Source organism: Lagopus muta, chromosome 19, assembly GCF_023343835.1.
Source record: "Lagopus muta isolate bLagMut1 chromosome 19, bLagMut1 primary, whole genome shotgun sequence".
NCBI classification, from domain to species: Eukaryota; Metazoa; Chordata; class Aves; order Galliformes; family Phasianidae; genus Lagopus; species Lagopus muta.
In genome coordinates this window covers 10,435,919-10,454,640 of record NC_064451.1, presented here as the reverse complement: position 1 = coordinate 10,454,640, position 18,722 = coordinate 10,435,919, and the positions used below count along the sequence as shown (strand labels likewise).

The 18,722-nt window shown below is 50.1% G+C and overlaps 1 protein-coding gene across 3 annotated transcripts; it reads right to left on the bottom strand.

Moving 5' to 3' along the window:
* Window positions 1–3,109: 3,109 nt before the first annotated feature.
* On the bottom strand, window positions 3,110–12,968 carry LOC125702725 (uncharacterized). 3 transcript variants are annotated; one of them, XR_007380676.1, is made up of 9 exons: window positions 12,773–12,963; window positions 12,484–12,559; window positions 12,211–12,312; window positions 11,642–11,993; window positions 10,277–10,407; window positions 9,817–9,964; window positions 8,197–8,343; window positions 6,778–7,033; window positions 3,110–5,717 (listed from the first exon to the last, which is right to left on the bottom strand). XR_007380676.1 is itself a non-coding variant. In XM_048966361.1 (8 exons), exons 4-8 carry the CDS (start codon window positions 11,793–11,795, stop codon window positions 5,714–5,716), a joined length of 576 nt encoding a protein of 191 aa, XP_048822318.1. In that variant the 5' UTR covers window positions 11,796–11,993; window positions 12,211–12,312; window positions 12,484–12,559; window positions 12,773–12,968; the 3' UTR covers window positions 3,110–5,713. The 3 variants fall into 3 exon arrangements, 1 of the variants encoding a protein (XP_048822318.1); XM_048966361.1 differs by lacking the exon at window positions 6,778–7,033 and having other exon boundaries at window positions 10,285–10,407; window positions 12,773–12,968; XR_007380677.1 differs by lacking the exons at window positions 3,110–5,717; window positions 6,778–7,033; window positions 8,197–8,343; window positions 9,817–9,964; window positions 10,277–10,407 and adding an exon at window positions 10,425–11,556 and having other exon boundaries at window positions 12,773–12,956.
* Window positions 12,969–18,722: the final 5,754 nt, after the last annotated feature.

Below are 18,722 nucleotides of genomic sequence, written 5' to 3'. Positions count from 1 at the left end.
CCCTAACCCTAACCCTAACCCTAACCCTAACCCTAACCCTAACCCTAACCCTAACCCTAACCCTAACCCTAACCCTAACCCTAACCCTAACCCTAACCCTAACCCTAACCCTAACCCTAACCCTAACCCTAACCCTAACCCTAACCCTAACCCTAACCCTAACCCTAACCCTAACCCTAACCCTAACCCTAACCCTAACCCTAACCCTAACCCTAACCCTAACCCTAACCCTAACCCTAACCCTAACCCTAACCCTAACCCTAACCCTAACCCTAACCCTAACCCTAACCCTAACCCTAACCCTAACCCTAACCCTAACCCTAACCCTAACCCTAACCCTAACCCTAACCCTAACCCTAACCCTAACCCTAACCCTAACCCTAACCCTAACCCTAACCCTAACCCTAACCCTAACCCTAACCCTAACCCTAACCCTAACCCTAACCCTAACCCTAACCCTAACCCTAACCCTAACCCTAACCCTAACCCTAACCCTAACCCTAACCCTAACCCTAACCCTAACCCTAACCCTAACCCTAACCCTAACCCTAACCCTAACCCTAACCCTAACCCTAACCCTAACCCTAACCCTAACCCTAACCCTAACCCTAACCCTAACCCTAACCCTAACCCTAACCCTAACCCTAACCCTAACCCTAACCCTAACCCTAACCCTAACCCTAACCCTAACCCTAACCCTAACCCTAACCCTAACCCTAACCCTAACCCTAACCCTAACCCTAACCCTAACCCTAACCCTAACCCTAACCCTAACCCTAACCCTAACCCTAACCCTAACCCTAACCCTAACCCTAACCCTAACCCTAACCCTAACCCTAACCCTAACCCTAACCCTAACCCTAACCCTAACCCTAACCCTAACCCTAACCCTAACCCTAACCCTAACCCTAACCCTAACCCTAACCCTAACCCTAACCCTAACCCTAACCCTAACCCTAACCCTAACCCTAACCCTAACCCTAACCCTAACCCTAACCCTAACCCTAACCCTAACCCTAACCCTAACCCTAACCCTAACCCTAACCCTAACCCTAACCCTAACCCTAACCCTAACCCTAACCCTAACCCTAACCCTAACCCTAACCCTAACCCTAACCCTAACCCTAACCCTAACCCTAACCCTAACCCTAACCCTAACCCTAACCCTAACCCTAACCCTAACCCTAACCCTAACCCTAACCCTAACCCTAACCCTAACCCTAACCCTAACCCTAACCCTAACCCTAACCCTAACCCTAACCCTAACCCTAACCCTAACCCTAACCCTAACCCTAACCCTAACCCTAACCCTAACCCTAACCCTAACCCTAACCCTAACCCTAACCCTAACCCTAACCCTAACCCTAACCCTAACCCTAACCCTAACCCTAACCCTAACCCTAACCCTAACCCTAACCCTAACCCTAACCCTAACAAACCGTAACCCTAACAAACCGTAACCCTAACAAACCGTAACCCTAACAAACCGTAACCCTAACAAACCGTAACCCTAACAAACCGTAACCCTAACAAACCGTAACCCTAACAAACCGTAACCCTAACAAACCGTAACCCTAACAAACCGTAACCCTAACAAACCGTAACCCTAACAAACCGTAACCCTAACAAACCGTAACCCTAACAAACCGTAACCCTAACAAACCGTAACCCTAACAAACCGTAACCCTAACAAACCGTAACCCTAACAAACCGTAACCCTAACAAACCGTAACCCTAACAAACCGTAACCCTAACAAACCGTAACCCTATAAAACCGTAACCCTAACAAACCGTAACCCTAACAAACCGTAACCCTATAAAACCGTAACCCTATAAAACCGTAACCCTATAAAACCGTAACCCTATAAAACCGTAACCCTATAAAACCGTAACCCTATAAAACCGTAACCCTATAAAACTGTAACCCTATAAAACTGTAACCCTATAAAACTGTAACCCTATAAAACTGTAACCCTATAAAACTGTCTAAAAGTCTAAAAGTCTAAGTCTAACCCCAAAAGTCTAACCCCAAAAGTCTAAGTCTAACCCCAAAAGTCTAAGTCTAACCCCAAAAGTCTAAGTCTAACCCCAAAAGTCTAAGTCTAACCCCAAAAGTCTAACCCCAAAAGTCTAAGTCTAACCCCAAAAGTCTAAGTCTAACCCCAAAGTCTAACCCCAAAAGTCTAAGTCTAACCCCAAAAGTCTAAGTCTAACCCCAAAAGTCTAAGTCTAACCCCAAAGTCTAACCCCAAAAGTCTAAGTCTAACCCCAAAAGTCTAAGTCTAACCCCAAAGTCTAACCCCAAAAGTCTAAGTCTAACCCCAAAAGTCTAAGTCTAACCCCAAAAGTCTAAGTCTAACCCCAAAGTCTAACCCCAAAGTCTAAGTCTAACCCCAAAAGTCTAAGTCTAACCCCAAAGTCTAACCCCAAAAGTCTAAGTCTAACCCCAAAAGTCTAAGTCTAACCCCAAAAGTCTAAGTCTAACCCCAAAGTCTAACCCCAAAGTCTAAGTCTAACCCCAAAAGTCTAAGTCTAACCCCAAAGTCTAACCCCAAAAGTCTAAGTCTAACCCCAAAAGTCTAAGTCTAACCCCAAAAGTCTAAGTCTAACCCCAAAAGTCTAAGTCTAACCCCAAAAGTCTAAGTCTAAGTCTAACCCCAAAAGTCTAAGTCTAACCCCAAAAGTCTAAGTCTAACCCCAAAAGTCTAACCCTAACCCCAAAAGTCTAAGTCTAAGTCTAACCCCAAAAGTCTAAGTCTAACCCCAAAAGTCTAACCCTAACCCCAACCCGAAAAGTCTAAGTCTAACCCCAAAAGTCTAAGTCTAAGTCTAACCCCAAAAGTCTAAGTCTAACCCCAAAAGTCTAAGTCTAAGTCTAACCCCAAAAGTCTAAGTCTAACCCCAAAAGTCTAAGTCTAAGTCTAACCCCAAAAGTCTAAGTCTAACCCCAAGTCTAAAAGTCTAAGTCTAACCCCAAGTCTAAGTCTACCACCCTCCGCACCTACCTTTCTCACCTACCTTCCATTGTCCTTGAAGTCCTTGTTGTGACAAAGCAAGACACTCAACATACGTGCATTGTTTAACTATTTGTTTATTACAGCACTTTTTCCACAAGGCATGACTCATACAATCATATACATACACACTATACCAGCAACTACACATTGAGAAGCAGAACATGTAATGAATATGGGTCTCTGATTCCAAGACTTAGTTTATAGGCATGGCCTCCACACATTCTGTACATGGCATAGCACGGTTCACAGGCGCAACATAACACATATTGTGTACACGGCACAACGCAATTTACAGGCGCAGCACACACATATGCAGTACAGCTGTAACACATGGTTCGCATAGACGTCAGACCAACCAGAGAAAGAGTACAAAGCCTCCATACCCCACTAGTGACACCGCATTTGTGAGAATGTTGTGTACTGCAACCCACCTCAAAAGCAGTGCAGATCTCAGCCCATCCAAAGACATTGCAATTCTCAGAATGGCCACAAAGGGGCGCAAGTCTCAGACTGGCCGGGAGGAACAAAATCGCCTCCACCGGCCCTTGGTTACGGGGTTGGGTTAGCCCTGCGCTAGAACAAACAAAGCAAAGCTAACCCAACCCCGTAAGCAAGGCAATGCTAAAGCCAATTTGGTTTACAATAATTGAGTGTAAAACTAAAGCCAATTTGATTGAAGTCAATTGAATGTAAAACTAAAGCCAATTTGGTTGAAATAAGTTGAATGCAAAGCCAAAGCCAATTTGGTTGATGCAAAATGACTGCAAGGCCAAAGCCAATTTGGTTGAGATTAATTGAATGCAGACGCTGAAATCAGCGCAACTCTTCAAATGGCCACAAGGGGGCACGAGTCTCAGACTGGCCGGGAGGAACAAAATCGCCTCTGCCGGCCCTTGGTTACGGGGTTGGGTTAGCCCTGCCTAGGAACAAACAAAGCAAAGCTAACCCAACCCCGTAAGCAAGGCAAACTTAAAGCCAATTTGGTTTACATTAATCGAATGTAAAACTAAAGCCAATTTGGTTTACATTTAATTGGATGTAAAACTAAAGCCAATTTGGTTTACAATAATTGAATGTAAAGCTAAAGCCAATTTGATTGAAGTCAAGTGAATGTAAAACTAAAGCCAATTTGGTTGAAATAAGTTAAATGCAAAGCCAAAGCCAATTTGGTTGATGCAAAATGACTGCAAGGCCAAAGCCAATTTGGTTGAGATCAATTGAATGCAGACGCTGAAATCAGCACAGATCATCAAACGGCCACAAGGGGGCGCGAGTCTCAGACTGGCCAGGAGGAACAAAATCGCCTCCGCCGGCCCTTGGTTACGGGGTTGGGTTAGCCCTGCGCTAGAACAAACAAAGCAAAGCTAACCCAACCCCGTAAGCAAGGCAAACTTAAAGCTAATTTGGTTTACATTTAATTGGATGTAAAACTAAAGCCAATTTGATTGAAGTCAAGTGAATGTAAAACTAAAGCCAATTTGGTTGAAATAAGTTGAATGCAAAGCCAAAGCCAATTTGGTTAAGATCAATTGAATGCAGACGCTGAAATCAGCGCAACTCTTCAAATGGCCACAAGGGGGCACGAGTCTCAGACTGGCCGGGAAGGAACAAAATCGCCTCCGCCGGCCCTTGGTTACGGGGTTGGGTTAGCCCTGCGCTAGAACAAACAAAGCAAAGCTAACCCAACCCCGTAAGCAAGGCAATGCTAAAGCCAATTTGGATTACATTAATTGGATGTAAAACTAAAGCAAATTTGGTTTACATTTAATTGAATGTAAAGCTAAAGCCAATTTGGTTTACAATAATTGAATGTAAAGCTAAAGCCAATTTGATTGAAGTCAAGTGAATGTAAAACTAAAGCCAATTTGGTTGAAATAAGTTAAATGCAAAGCCAAAGCCAATTTGGTTGATGCAAAATGACTGCAAGGCCAAAGCCAATTTGGTTGAGATCAATTGAATGCAGACGCTGAAATCAGCACAGATCATCAAACGGCCACAAGGGGGCGCGAGTCTCAGACTGGCCGGGAGGAACAAAATCGCCTCCGCCGGCCCTTGGTTACGGGGTTGGGTTAGCCCTGCGCTAGAACAAACAAAGCAAAGCTAACCCAACCCCGTAAGCAAGGCAATGCTAAAGCCAATTTGGTTTACATTAATTGGATGTAAAACTAAAGCAAATTTGGTTTACATTTAATTGAATGTAAAGCTAAAGCCAATTTGGTTTACATTAAGTGAATGTAAAACTAAAGCCAATTCAGTTTACATTAATTGAATGTAAAGCTAAATCCAATTTGGTTGAAGTCAATTGAATGCAGACGCTGAAATCAGCGCAATTCTCAAAATGGCCACAAAGGGGCACGAGTCTGAAAGTGGGCAGGAAGGAACGCAGATGGCATCAGAAGGAAGCGTTGATTGGCCTGGGAGCAGAAGGGCCCTCAGGAAGGGTGCGGGTGGGTTGGATCGCTGGGCTGAAGCTGATGGGATGAACTGTAATGAGACCGAATGCTGCATCCCACACGTTGCCTGCGAGGACCTTGGTGGGGGCTTGTGGCAGAGTGACAGGAAGATCATGGAAAGGGAACGGAGTGGGGATTCGGGTAACGGCTCAACTGAACTGAGCTGGCGGTGACTGTGGGAGGCCAGGAAAGCCAATGGCATCGCAGGGGGGAAGTCATCGACTGGAAGCATCAAAGGCATCTTCACCTGTAATACAGAGACATGCTTTAGAAGGAGGAACGCTGAGACCCAAACTGTGCTCACCGTCAGCCCACCCCCACAAAACATGGAAGCCAAACACCGCTCCAAGAAATGGCTTCAGAGTAAGGTTAGGAGTATTTAACAGGAAAGGTGTTAGGGTTAGGTACATCAGGATTAGGGTTAGAGTGACCGTTAGGGAAGGCCAAGGCAAAGGCAGGAGCAAAAGGCAAGGAGAACAGCCGAGGGAACGCCAAAACAGGGCAAAGGCAAAGGGATGGGAAAGGCTTGGAGAATGCCAAAAGTCACATCAGAGGTCAGGCCCAAGGAGAAGGCCGCAGAGAACGCCAGAACAGAGACCAAAGAGATCAACGCAGAAGGCCAAAATGGAGAGCGAGGTCCGTGAGAACGCTGCAGGGAAGGCCGATGCAGAAGGTCAAGGGCAATGGCCAAAGAGAATGCGGCACTAAAGGCCAAAACCAAAGGCAAAGAGAATGCTGTAGGAGATGCCAAAACAAGAGGCCAAAGGGAAAGTGGCAAAGAAGGCCGGGAGCAATGGCCAAAGAGAACGTGGAAGGGGATGCCAAAACCGAAGCCAAAGAGAACGCCAGAACAGGAGGCCAAAGGGAATGTGGCAAAGATGGCCGAGGGCAATGGCCAAAGAGAACGCAGCCAGGAGCGCCAAAACTGAAGGCCAGAGAGAATGTTGTAGGGAATGCCAGAACAGAAGGCAAAGGGAACATGGCAAAGAAAGCCAAGGACAAAGGCCAAGGGAATGTGGCACAGATGGCCAGAACCGAAGGCCAAAGAGAACGCAGCAAAGGTGGCCAAGGGCAAATGGCCAAGAGAATGCCACAGGGAACGCCAAAACAGGAGGGCAAGAGAACGCAGTAGGGAACAGCGAGGGCAAGGAGAACACAGCAGGGAAAGGCTGGAGGTGAGGAGAACACGGAAAGAAAAGGACAGGCAGCATTCAGGACACCATGAAGTGCAGAAATGAGCTCTGGGAACCCTACCTTGTGCCTCAGTAAGTAATGAGTAAACATTGGTGGGTGAGCATTGCCCTTACCTGCTGGGCAGACAATTACCAGGCAGCAAAGTGGGGTTCTGGGGTGTTCCAGGAAATGCAGATTCCAGTTCCTTGCTGCTGCCATGAAGAGCCGTGCATCTCCGTGCTGTCCTTACAGCACTCAGGAAAGGGAACAGAGCAGGGATTCAGGTAAAAGCTGGACTGAACCGAGCTGGCGGTGAGTGTGGGAGGACTGGAAAGATGATGGCATTGCAGGGGAGAAGCCATCAACTGGAAGCATCAAAGGCATCTTCACCTGTAATACAGAGACACGCTTTAGAAGGAGGAACGCTGAGACAGAAACGATGCTCAGTCAGCCCACCCACAAAACATGGAAGCCAAACACGGCTCCAAGAAATGGCTTCAGAGTAAGGTTAGGAGTATTTAACAGGGAAGCTGTGGGGTTTTTGTTGGTATTACACAGAAGGTTACAGATGGGTTCAGTGCCCAATTGAAAGCACTATGGAAGGTGCAGGGTTAATTTGCACAGGTATCTATACAGTCATGGCTGCAATTCACACTACATTTGGGGTTCAGAGCTTAGGGTTGGGGAGAAAGTATTGAGGTTAGGGTTATTAGGATCGTGCTCAGAGTGAGCGATAGGGAAGGCCAAGGCAAAGGTAAGAGCAAAAGGCAAGGAGAACAGCTGAGGGAACGCCAAAACGGAGGGCAAAGGCATGGACGACACCCAAGGGAAGGCAACGTAAAAGGCGAAGGGAAGGCAAAGGCAGGGAAGGCACTGAAAAGAAAGCCTCGTCACAGGCCAGGCCTGAGGAGAAGGCTGCAGAGAACGCCAAAACAGAGACAAAAGAAAACAAATCAGGGAAGGCCAAAATGGAGGGCAAGGTCCATGAAAACGCTGCATGGAAGGCCAACACAGAAGGCCAAGGGCAATGGCCAAAGAAAACGTGGAAGGGGACGCCAAAACCAAAGGCCAAAGAGAATGCCGCAGGGAACGCCAGAACAGGAGGCCAAAGGGAATGTGGCAAAGATGGCCGAGGGCAATGGCCAAAGAGAACGCAGCCAGGGGCGCCAAAACTGAAGGCCAAAATAATGTTGCAGGGAACGCCAGAACGGGAGGCAAAGGGAACGTGGCAAAGAAGGCCAAGGACAAAGGCCAAGGGAATGTGGCACAGATGGCCAGAACCAAAGGCCAAAGAGAACACAGCAAAGGTGGCCAAGGGCAAATGGCCAAGAGAATGCCACAGGGAACGCCAAAACAGGAGGGCAAGAGAACGCAGCAGGAAAAGCCAAGGGCAAGGAGAACACAGCAGGGAAAGGCTGGAGGCAAGGAGAACACGGAAAGAAAAGGACAGGCAGCATTCAGGACACCATGAAGTGCAGAAATGAGCTCTGGGAACCCTACCTTGTGTCTCAGTAAGTAATGAGTAAACACTGGTGGGTGAGCATTGCCCTTACCTGCTGGGCAGACAATTACCAGCCAGCAAAGCGAGGTTCCAGGGCGTTCCAGGAAATGCAGATTCCAGTTTCTGCTGCTGCCGTGAAGAGCCGCGCATCTCCGTGCTGTCCTTAAAGTGCTCAGGAGCACCACAGATCTGCTGCCACCTGTGGGACACAACGCAGTAATGAAGGCGCTGCCCCACATGTGTGGGGCTGCACCCTGAGCACATTGCTGTAATGATGACACAAGGGTTGTAATTAATTATAATTATAATTAACATTAGGGATATAATTAATGTTATTCATAGGGTTGAAGTTACAGTTGGTCTAACATCAGTATTCTGCACTACAATCACAATTAAGGTTATTTGACAAAAAACATGAGGCATTATTTTTACAGCAGCATTCAGGTTAAGAGACATTTTCAACACTGCGTTAAGGGTTTGGTTTACAGATACACTGCAGGTTAACACAATTATCGTTAGGACTCCCATTCAGCTACAGGTTCAGGTCAAGGTTAACTTTAATGTTGCCTCCCAGCTAATCCCAGAGTGCCGAAGGCAAGCAGAACTCCCAGGGCAGGCAAAGGGAAGGAGAACTCTCATGGAAAACCAAGGTAAAAGCGAAGAAAACAGCCAAGCTAAGACAAGGGCAAAAGCAAAGAGAGCACCAATGGAAAGCCAAGGTGAGGGCAAGGAGAACGCAACAGGAAAGGTCAGAATACAGCCAAAGAGACCACAGCAGGAAAGGCCAAGGGCAAAGGCCAAGAGAATGCAGCACAAAATGCCAAAACAAAAGGACAAGGGAACACAACATGTAATGCCCAGGCAAGGGCTAAGAAAACATGGCAGGAAAAGCCAAAATAGGAGGCCAAAAAGAACGCGGCAAAGAAGGCCAATGCAGAATGTGGCTGGAACAGCAAGTTAGGAGGTCAAAGAGAACACTGCAGGGAATGCCAAAACAGGAGGCCAAAGAGAATGCTGCCGGGAACGCCAAAACTGAATGCTGAAGAGGATGTGGCAACAGAAAGCCAAGGGCAATGGCCAAGAGATGTGGCATAGAACACAAAAACAGGAGGGCAAGGGCCAAGAGAACGTGGAAGGAAATGCCCAGGATGATGGCCAAGAGAACACGGCAAGAAACGCCAAAACAGGAGGGCAGGAGAACGCAGCAGGGAACGCCAAAACTGAATGCCGAAGTGAATGTGGCAAAGAAAGCCAAGGGCAATGGCCAAGAGAACCCAGCATGAAACACAAAAACAGGAGGGCAAGAGAATGCCCAGCCAATGGCAACGGCTAAGAGAACATGGAAGGAAATACCAAAACAGGAGGGCGAGAGAACGCAGTACAGAACGCCAAAACTGAACGCTGAAGTGAATCCAGCAAAGAAAGCCAAGGGCAACGGCCAAATGAACGTGGCATGGAACACAAAAACAGGAGGGCAAGACAACGCAGTAGGGAACAGCAAGGGCAAAGGGAAGGAAAACACTGCAGTGAAAGGCCAGAGACAAAGAGAACACAGGAAGAAAAGGACAGGCAGCATCCAGGGCACCATAAAGTGCAATGAAGAGCTTTGGGAGCACCGTGTTGTGCCGTGCTATGGAGTGGGTAAACACTGATGGGTGAGCATTGCCCTTACCTGCTGGGCAGACAATTACCAGCCAGCAAAGCGAGGCTCTGGGGCATTCCAGGAAATGCAGATTCCGGTTCCTTGCTGTTCCCATGAAGAGCCAAGCATCTCCATGCAGTCGTTACGGCACTCGGGAGCGCTGCAACTCCGCAGCCACCTGTGGGACACAAAACAGTAATGAAGGCACTGCCCTACAGATGTGCCTCTTTCACAAACCTGCACTCCTTTCCCTGATCAATGTGGCTGCACTCTGTGCGTGATGCTGCTTACCAGCAGCACTGCAGCTGGGAACAACAGACAAGGAGAAGGCTCAGGTACCCAACAATATCCATCTTCCATCTTCTCTGATAACTGCTCATTATACACTGCTCTCACCTTCGGTTTGGTAGGTGGGGATTGAGGAAGCAATGCCGGTCCCACAGACCCCTCCCTATCCCACACTGTGATGGGAGATCAGGATCTGGACCACCTGAGAACCTGACATCCAGGAGTCTTTGGGTCCTGATGAGACGAGTCCCAGAGCCCTGAGGGAATTCACCGCTGCAGTCACAGAGCCACTCTCAGTGGTATTTGAGAAGTTGAGGCAGTCAGGTGAAGTCCCTGGTGAGCAGAAAAAAGGCAACAGCACAGCTGTTACTGCAGATATAAAGTGTGACCCTGGGAACCACCAATGTGTCAGTCTCACCTCTGTGCTGCAAAAAAATCGAGGAGCAGATCCTCCTGGAAGTGACTCTGAAGCACACGTTCCAGTGCGTCACCACCCTCTGTGTGAAAAGCTTCCTCCTAATAACCAACCTAAACCTCCCGTTTCAGTTTAAAATCATTTCCCCTTGTCCTATCACGATCCACCCTCGTAAACAGCCGTTCCCCTTCCTGCTGTTCCCCCTTCAAGTACTGTGAGGCTGCAATGAGGTCCCCCCAAGCCTTCTCTTCTCCAGGCTGAACAACCCCACTTCCCTCAACCTTTCCTTGTAGGAGAGCTGCTCCAACCATCTGCTCATCTCAGTGCCTCCTCTGGACCCGCTCCATGAGCTCCACGTCCTTCCTGTGCTGGGGGCCCCAGGCCTGGATGCAGCACTGCAGATGAAGCCTCACAAGAGCCGAGCAGATGGGGACGATCACCACCCTCTCCCTGCTGGCCGCTCCTCTTTTAACGCAGCCCAGAACACAGCTGGCCTTCCAGGCTGCAAGCCCGCTCTGCTGGCTGATGTCCACTCATGGATCCCAGCTCATCCACCGGGAGCCGCAAGTCCTTTTCTGTGGGGCTGCTCTCAAGGTGTTCTTTGCTGAGTTTGTACAAACACCTGGGATTGCCCCTTCATCAGTGACATTGACAGTGGGGCTGAGTGCACCCTAATGACACCAAGCTGTGGGGTGCAGTGACACACTAGAGGGACAACGCCATCCAGAGGGACCTCAACAGGCTGAGTAGTGGCACTCAGCGATGTACCTTCCTGGCCCAGAAAGCCAACCGTACGCTGGGCTCCATCCAAAGATGTGTGGTCAGCAGGCGAAGGGAGCTGGTCCTGCCCTTCTGCTCTGCGCTGTGAGGCCTCACCTGGAGGTGCTGTGTCTGGATGTGGATGTCCGCAGCACAGGACAGACGTGGAGCTGTTGGAGAACATCCAGAGAACAGCCACAAATATGAACTGAGGGATGGAACGCCTTTCCTATAAAGAGAGAGAGCTGGAGCTGTTCAGCCTGCAGAAGTGAAGGCTCCAAGGTGATCTGGTAACAGCCTTTCAACACCTGAAGGGAAGAACAAGGAAAGATTTAGCCTAGATATAAAGAAAATCTGGTACAGTGAGGGTGGTGACACAGCAGAACAGGTTACCCAGACATGTGATGGATGCCCCGTCCCTTCCAAGGTGAGGCTGGGTCAGCCTCTGGGCAGCCAGATCTGGCTGTGGATGTTCCTGTTCATTGTGTGGCAGTTGGACGAGATCACCACCAATGGTACCAAGTACTCTGGCTAGGATAATCCACATCCATCAGAGCCTCTCTGGGCCAGTCCCAGTATTCAGCAGAGCAGGGGCTTCACTTCATCACACTGGGGTGATACTGAGTACAGCAGTCCAGAAGAGGACAATCCTTGGCTTTCTATAAAGACGAAGATTTATTACACCTAAGGGTGCACAGAACGCCCTTAAACAACTTTGCATGGTTGGAAGCAGTGCATAACAGCCCTGAAATAAAGGAAGAATAAGTTACCCCATTCCAAAGATGAACACTCAGCCCACACTGCCAAGGATGCAGTCTCCAGGTAGAGATGCTGCCCTTACGGCTTCCATCCCTTAAAAGTGGTCAGGATAAAAAAAAAAAAAAAAAAAAAGGGGAGAATGTAGCCCTGAAATAAAGAAAAAACAAAAACCACTTACACCCTTCTCAAAGGCCAAAACTCACCCCTGCTCCACAGGAGACAGTCTCCAGAGATCAATGCTGCCCTTACATCTGCCAGCACTTCAATGTGGTCAGGATGCCCCAAAAACAGGAAAGGTCACAGTCCTAAAACAAGAAGGAATGACTCACCCTTTCTCAAGGACCAGAGCTCATCCCACACTCCCAAGGAGACGGTCTCTAAAGACAGATACCACCTTAAAGGCTGCCAGCCCTTAAGTGGGGTCAGGATCCCCCCAACAACAAGATATTGCAACCCTGGAATAAAGAATCACTCACCCAGTTTCAAGGGTTCACCCCACGCTCTAAAGGAAGCAATCTCCAGGTGCAGTTGCTGCTCCTTCTGCTGACAGACCTTAAACGTGGTCAGGAGCCCCCAGAAAGTGAAATTACAATCCAGCAGTAAAGAAGAAATCAATGACCCCATTCCAAAAACAAACAGCCCACATCCCAAAGGAAGGAGCCTCCATGCAGAGATGCTGCCCTCACAGCTTCCAGCCCTTAAAAGTGGTCAGGATCCCCCAAAAGGGAAAGACCAGAGCCCCGCAATAAAGCAGCAGTCACTCACCCCATTCCAAAGGGCAGAACTCACTCCCAGTACTTCCAAGGAGGCAGCTCCCAAGCAGAATGCTGCTCTGTCTGTTCCCAGCCCTTAAATATGGGCAGGGAGGGGGTGGAGCCAAGCTCAGCCCTATCCGGTCCCACAGGTAAATTGCTTCCACCTGTGCTGGCAGGGCTGGCCACACCCCTCACCAGGTGCTCAATCACTGCTTCAGACCGTAAACAACAACAAAAAAAGACTAATTACAAGCAGGTGATTGGATCTGCCTGTCCGGCAAGGGAGTTTGATCAAAGGATGAGAAACAATGGCATGCATATTTTGATTGAAGTCTGTCCTCAAAAGCATTCAGTAAAATTTCTAATAGATAGGGGAGCACAAATTTCAGTATGATACAGCACACAAATTTCAGTACTGATACAGCAAGATGCTGAAAAGCTGTGTGTGCAGCCTGGATGGCAGAGTTGAGATTACCGGTGTGATCGGAGCGAACGCTGTCTGCCAAACTAGAGGGGACAGCTTACAGCTCTCCAGTGAGAAACGTGTCGCCTACTTTCTTTGCGATTAAAGACCATTGTGAGAACAATTCAGGATTTGACATCCTCAAGTTTCAACCCCAAACCCCAAAGAAGTAGGGTGCCTGCAGCGTGTATATACTTCGTGCAGCCCCTGTGCTCCTGGAATCAGAGATCACTGATGTACTGCAGCACCCCATTTCTGCTGTAGCATGATGTGGGATTTCTGAAGTCATCGCAGATTTGGAGAAAAAACATTTCCGGAACACACTCCCCATATAACTCACCCGTCCGTCTAGTTTCGAAACCAGATGGAAGGTGAAGATTAACAATAGATTATCGGTGTCTGAATGGTTACACAGCCCTGCTAGGAGCTGCTGTCCCAAACACTGCCAACATAACAGCTACTTGGCAAGCAGCCACATGTCAGTTCAGTCCTGTGGAACCCAGTGCCCCCTGTATGCCCCAGAACTCTTTCATGGCCCCACAGTGGGCTCTAGAGACACCTGGACGTGTCCCAGACCTATGGAGTATGCAGCGAGCAGCTCCAGAGACATCATCGAGCCCACTCCCAGCTCCTCAGCGCACTCTGGGGTGTGATGGTGATGTGACACATGGAGGTAACAGGCTGGGCCAGGATGTGCCGGTGCCACCGCAGGTGCCATTTGAGAAGCGCTGTGGGGCAGACGAGCATCCTGAGCTGGCAGTACCGGTGATGCCCGGTGCCACACTGCTGGGCAGCCATGTGGCCAATGTGACCGCAGTGCTGGTAGTGCACAACCACGGTGAGGTCACGCACAATGCCACCGTCACCATCTGGCGCTGCCTGGAGATGGTGTTCCGCAGAGCCAGGGCCACTGCAGTGGGGGCACCTGTCCCCATGTCCACACAATGTCCCCAGTCCTCAAAGACGTCAGTGTCCCCCCAGTGCCCCCAACATCCCTAGTGTCCCCCCAGTGTCCCCCAATCCCCTTACAATGTCCCCATAATATCCCTGGTGTCCCCACATCCCCCCAGAGCACATCCCTGGTGCCCATCAGCTGCCGGGAGGCAGCAGCAGCACTGGTGACAGTGGGAACAGTGGCAGGAATAGCAATGGTGACAGCGGCAGGGACACTGTTGTGTCACGTGAGCCACCCTGTGCTGCACCACATTGAAAGCATGGGGACATGGGGGGACATGGGGACATAGAGACATGGGGGGGACGTGGGGACACAGAGGGGACATAGGGACACAGATGGGACAAGGAGATGGGGGGCACTGGGACACGGAGACATGAAGGGGATATGGAGATGTGGAGGAGACGGAGGACACAGAGAAATGGGTGGGGTATGGGCACACAGAGGGTACATGAGAACATGGAGGGGACACGGCAATGCAGAGGGGACACAGAGGGGACACTGAGGGTGACATGGGGGACACGGGGCTGAGCTTTCCCCATACGTGTTGGTGGAGGTGACAGTAGAGGTGACACATAACCACTTACGGGGCACTACACTGCAGCTGGGGGGTAATGCCAGCAGCTGGGCACAAGGGGACATGGTGGGACAGGTGGGTGTAGAGCAAGGGATGGAGGGACAGAGGGACAGCGTGGGGGGAGAGCAGGAGTGATTTTGGAGTTATCCTATGGGGTGACACCAGGGGTGAAGTTGAGGTGATAACAGAGAGTGACAGTGGGGGGTGAAGATGGGTGACAGCAGGGAGTGATGCTGGCGTGACATTGTTGGGGGATAACACTGGGGTGACACTGTTAGAGTGATGGTGAGAGTGTAGTGGCAATGCTAAGTCACGGCTTGAAGCAGAGATGGAGAACCTGGTGGGAAGGCAGGGCTGATCCAGAGGAGCTCAGGTGCATGCAATGTTGCTGAGTGATGAAGGGGTGGAGCCAGGATCCACTCCTTCCCAGCCCCCATTTAAGGGCTGGCAGTGGAAGAACAGGGCTTTTACTGTGGTTTCTGCCAACTTGAGGCTTTCCAATGTAGAGCAGTTTTGTTTCCTTTGGGAGTGTGCTCACTGATGCTGTGCTAGAGCTGACCTTTGTTTGCTGCAACCTAGGGCTTAGCTGCTCAACTATCGCTGCTGTGTTTTCCAGCTCATTGTAGAGGTGATGCTGTGGGGATGGCACTGTGGTGATGGTGGGGTATCACTGGGGAGGACACTGTTGGGGTGATGGGGGTGGGGATGCTGGAATCATGTTGGGGAGTGATGCTGGGCTGTGACATTGTTGGGAAGATACTGAGGGGGATATTAGGGAGTGACAAGGAGGTGAGGGGGTGTTGGGGGGCAAAGTTGTTTGCTGGGGCTGAGGTTGGTTGTTGGAGGCAAGGTTGTCAGGGGTTCTCTTCTATTTGGGCTCTGTACCATGTGTTGGCCATGCTGGTACAGCGTGCAATGGAACAAACCCTGCAGACCCAGGGAAAACCAAAGAAGGAGAGAAGCTGCAGTGGGGATGAAAGACAAAGTGCTCTTTGAAGCAGGGGACGCCCTGCTGATGCTGCCTGTTGCATCCTCTGCTGGCATGTTCCTTCTCTGTCTTTTCGGCAGTTTGCTGTCTTTCTGGGGTTGGATAGTAATAGTGCACTTCTAGGGGTTCTGCTTCCTGTTTATGGGGATTATGGTGACACTGGGGTGATGCTAGGGAGTGATGTGGGGGGCTGATGGGGGTTCACTGGGGTTTGACATCAAGGGGTGATGCTGTTGCAGTGGTGACACTGGGAAGGGATGTTGGAGGGTGATGTTGGGGTGTTACTGAGGGGTAACATCAGGGAGTGATGCTGAGAGGTGATGACGCTGGGAGTGATGTTGGGTATTGGTTGGATTTTATATCAAGGAGTGATGCTTGAGGGGAGATACTGGAGTGACAGCCGTGCTGGAGGGATGTTAAAGGTGATACTGGTGATATTAAGCAGTAACAATTGTTAGGAGGTGCTGATGTTGGGGTGGCACTAGGGTGATGTTAGGAGCGATGGGGTATCACTGGGGTGACCTCAGGGAGTGATGCTGGGTGGTGATGTTGGGGGGTTGCACTGGGTGACGTTGGGATGACCTTGGATAATAATAGGGAGTAAAGCTGGGGGGGTGATGTTAGTGTCACTTGGGGCTTTCAACAGGGAGTGATATTGGGGGTGATACTGGAGTGATGTCGGGCTATTACTGGGGATGACATTGTTGGAGTGATGCTGCAGGAGACACGCAGGAATGATGTTGAGGTGACACTGGATTAATATTTGGCAGAGATGCTGCAGGGTGATGCTAGAGTGACATTGGGGGGATATTTATTGTTGGGGTATCTCTAGGGGATGACATCATGGAGTGACATTGTTCAGAGGATGCTGAAAGGTGATACTGCCGTGACATGGGGGGGACATTTTCGGGTTGTCATGAGTGATGTTGGTGGGTGGTATTGGGTATCACTTGGGGGGGACATTGTGGGCAGGTGGTGTGGAGTGACACTGGGCTGATATGAGGCGTGACTGTGGGGAATGATGTTGGGGTGTACCTTCAGGGTGATACTGGGGTCACATTGTGGGGCTGACATGGTGTGTGTGTGTGGGGGGGGGGGGGTGTCATTGTTGGGTGGTGATGGGGGATCACTGGGGTTGATATCAAGGAGTGATGCTGGGGTGATGTTGGGGGTATTGCTGGGGGGTGTCATTGCTGGGGTGATGCTGGAGGTGACCTGGCTGCTTGTCCCCACAGCCCCAGTGAAGCTCCAGAAATGCTGGGTGACAACATGGTGACACAGAGCATCCCCATGCACTACAGGGTGGGGATGGTGGCCACCTGATGAGGTGTGAGAACACTCCTGGATTCCCCTGCACGCCACAGTCCCCAAAGGGGTCCCTGGAATGGGAACACCCCTGTGGCCCACATGGACCCCCCCATCCCTCCAAGCTCGAAGTCTCCACCTCATGCCTTAACTTCACCTCAAGACAGTCCTGCATTGCTGGGGCACCACTACCAGGTGCAGCCCCCCATGGCCCCCTGCCTCACTGATCTCACAGACTTCCCTCACTGATCCCTAGCCCCGCTGATCCCACTTAAAATCATAGAACTGCACAAGTTGGAAAAGACCCTTGTCCTGTCACCAGTGAGAATAGAGCAACCTTGCTCTCACTGCAATCACCTTTCATAGAAGAGAGCAATCAGATCTCCCCTCAGCCTCTTCTTCCTCAGACCAAACAGCCCCAGTTCCTTCACTTAGAATCATAGGGCATATTCTCCAAGCCTGAAGGTCTTGTGAAGCAAGCCTTGTTGCCCTTCTTTTTGCTCCAGCACCTCAAAATCCCTCTGAGGTGCCCAAAACTGAACACAGCTCTCTAGATGGGGCCTCACCAGGATTGAGTACAGAAACAGGATAACTTTCCCTAGTGCTGCTCCACACACCGTTCCTGATCCAAGCCAGGATGCCATTGGCCTTTTTGACCACCTGGGTATGCTGCTGGCTCATATTCAGCTGGCTGTCCACCAGTACACCAAGGTCCCTTTCCATTAGGCAGCTTTCCAGCCAAGGGTGTAGGGTTGCCTGTGGTTGCTGTGATCAAAATGCGGAACCTGACATTTGGCCCTACTGAAACTCAAGCAGTTTGCCTCAGCCCATTGATCCAGTCTGTTCAGCTCCCGCTGTAGTGCTTTTTTTTACCCTCCAACAGATCAACACTCCCTCACAACTTGGCATCATCTGTGAACTTAGTGAGGTTGCACTCAATCCCCTCATCAAAATCATTAATAAAGATGTTAAATAGGAGTGGCTCCAGTGCCCAGATACCACCTATGACTGGATGCCAACTGGATTTAACTCAGTTGATCTCAGCTCTTATTTGATTTACCCCACTGATTCCCCAGCTTCCCCCCCACAATTCCCCCCCTCACTGTCCCCTCGCCCCAAATTCTGTTCCAGGTGCAGACAGTTCTGCTCTCCACTGCATGCTGTCCTCCACCGCAACCTCACTGCCTTTGTTGTCCTGCCCCACACACTGGCCACTAGCTTAGTTGCCTGACATTTGTAGGGTGAGCCCCACAGCTCGCTGTTGCCCACTCCCATGTGGTGAAGCTGGGCTGGGGAGGGGCTGTTGGCCGTGGTGGCTGAGGTGGGGCTAGGGGTCACTATGGAGTGTGGGAGTCGGTGTAGGGTATAGGGTGCTATGGGGCTGCAGTTCACACTCACCAGTGCTGCTGCAGCAGCCCTTGCCCATGGAACACTGCCATCACCATGATGATGCAGAAGCAATGCTGTTGTATCCTCCACCTCCTGCCAAAATGTGTGGAACAGCTGAGAACCTGGTCACCCCAATCCCCACAATTGTTTCCACACCTCTGCCCCAATCCCTGCACCTGGCCCCAAACCCCCCATCTCAGACCCAAACCTGTCTCCAAACTTCAAATCAAGGCACCAAATGGATCCCCTACCCTATAATTTGACATCTGGGCCCCATGCCCCAAAC

Coding starts and splice junctions, on each gene's coding strand:
- LOC125702725 (XM_048966361.1), bottom strand. CDS start 11,795: ATGTGGATTATCCTAGCCAGAGTACTTGGTACCATTGGTGGTGATCTC. Junction 9,965..10,284: donor CAAAGACTCCTGGATGTCAG/GTTCTCAGGTGG, acceptor TGTGTCCCACAG/GTGGCTGCGGAGTTGCAGCG. Junction 8,344..9,816: donor GGTAATTGTCTGCCCAGCAG/GTAAGGGCAATG, acceptor TGTGTCCCACAG/GTGGCAGCAGATCTGTGGTG.